Source organism: Odontomachus brunneus, unplaced genomic scaffold (genome assembly GCF_010583005.1).
Source record: "Odontomachus brunneus isolate Ranch 3 - 2012 unplaced genomic scaffold, Obru_v1 Obru_scaffold_245, whole genome shotgun sequence".
Classification (NCBI taxonomy): domain Eukaryota; kingdom Metazoa; phylum Arthropoda; class Insecta; order Hymenoptera; family Formicidae; genus Odontomachus; species Odontomachus brunneus.
In genome coordinates, this window is record NW_022639695.1 from 357,769 (window position 1) to 359,250 (window position 1,482).

The following is a 1,482-nucleotide window of genomic DNA, read 5'->3' on the forward strand; positions in this document are numbered from 1 at the left end:
TGAAATATCGATGAATAACATCGATTTAAATAAATTTAATATTTGTAAGAGTGAAACACGAATCCGGTCAGCAGTAATGCTATTCGAAAAAGTATAACTTCTATACAAATAATTAGTATAAAAATTCTTGTAGGTACATATTTAACATCTTTGAAAGAAGTATAAATAAAATACCAATTGGTATCAATTTTTCTTACGGGAGATAGAATGTTTTGATCGATTTTGTGAAAGGATTGATATTTCACTGTTTTTTAAACATTGTACTTTATTGTTATTTACTTCCCAGTAAACATGCATATCTAAAAGATGTCTAAAAGATATCTAAAAGATATCTTATGCAACATTTTGTTGCATAAGACGTCTTTTAGATATCTTTTCGACATCTTTTAGACATGCATGTTTATTGGGTTGTTTGTAAACTAGGTATGATGTATACTAAAATGTACTGGACTTCCGTTTCCGGTGGCGAATGTGTAGGAGCTCGTGAGTTCTCGGTGAGAAAGTGAGGTGCATCTGTAAGAGAGTGAGTGAGGTGGAGAGAGTGTGTGGGTGTGAGAGGGGAGTGGAGAGTGTGTGGAGTACGTGGGAGTGAAGGGAGGTGGAGGGGAAGGGAGAGAAGCCGGGAGGAGTAACGTGGAAAGGAGTAGTAGAGTTAGGTTAGGAAAATGTTCCGAGGAAGAGAGAACGGGGGAAGGGAGGAGAGAGCAAGCGGGGAGTGGAGATTTTTGGTTTCCGCAAGACGGTACGCGGTGAAAGTCACTAGAGCAGGGAGTATAGGGAAGATATAGAAAGGATTCGATCGGGAGAATATAGAAAGCAAAGAGAATAGAGGGCAGGATGGATAGCTTTGCGAGGAAAGAAGGTAGAGGGAGGAGTGATAGCATAAGTGATAGTATAGTAGAAAGTCAGAAGAGAAAAAGGGAGATGCTAGGAAGGGAATCGTTGGAGGGAAGGGAGGTAGCGGATATTTTTAAGAAAAGCTGCAAAACGAGTAGATCGCCGGAGGGGAGGGCGATGAAGGATGAAATGAAAGAGATATTAAAGGAAATAAGGAGGGAAATTAAAGAAGGATTAGAAGGGGCGAGAGAGAAGATAAGAAAAGAGGCGGAGGGGCAGAAGGAAACGATGAGGATGGAGGTGGAGAAGATAAAGGAAGAGTTGAGGGAGAGAGAGGAAAGATGGAACAAGGAAAGAGAGGAAGTAAAGGGAAGAATTGAAAAGTTGGAACGGGAATTGGAAGAATGGAAATGGGAAAGAAAAGAGGGAAAGGAAAAGAGGAAAGGAACATCAGAAAAAGAGGGAGGTGGATTTAAGGGGGTAAGGGAAATGGAGGAGTGGGAAGATAGGGTCAAGAGATTAGAGAGAAGATGGGAAATGAAAGAGAAAAGAGACAGGAGGCGAAATTTTTTTATTGAAGGGTGTGAAAGGAGGTGAAGGAGACATGAAGGAAAGAGTGGAGGGGATACTAAAAGAGCTAGGAGT

At 40.8% G+C, this 1,482-nt stretch overlaps 1 protein-coding gene across 1 annotated transcript in view; it reads left to right on the forward strand.

Annotated features, from left to right (window-relative positions):
* Positions 1–1,125: 1,125 nt before the first annotated feature.
* Positions 1,126–1,482, forward strand: part of LOC116852659 (golgin subfamily A member 6-like protein 22) — a 1,670-nt gene continuing 1,313 nt past the window's right edge. Inside the window, exon 1 of the mRNA XM_032833222.1 lies at positions 1,126–1,317. Coding sequence (XP_032689113.1) covers positions 1,126–1,317 — 192 coding nt within the window. The remainder of the gene's footprint in view (positions 1,318–1,482) is intronic.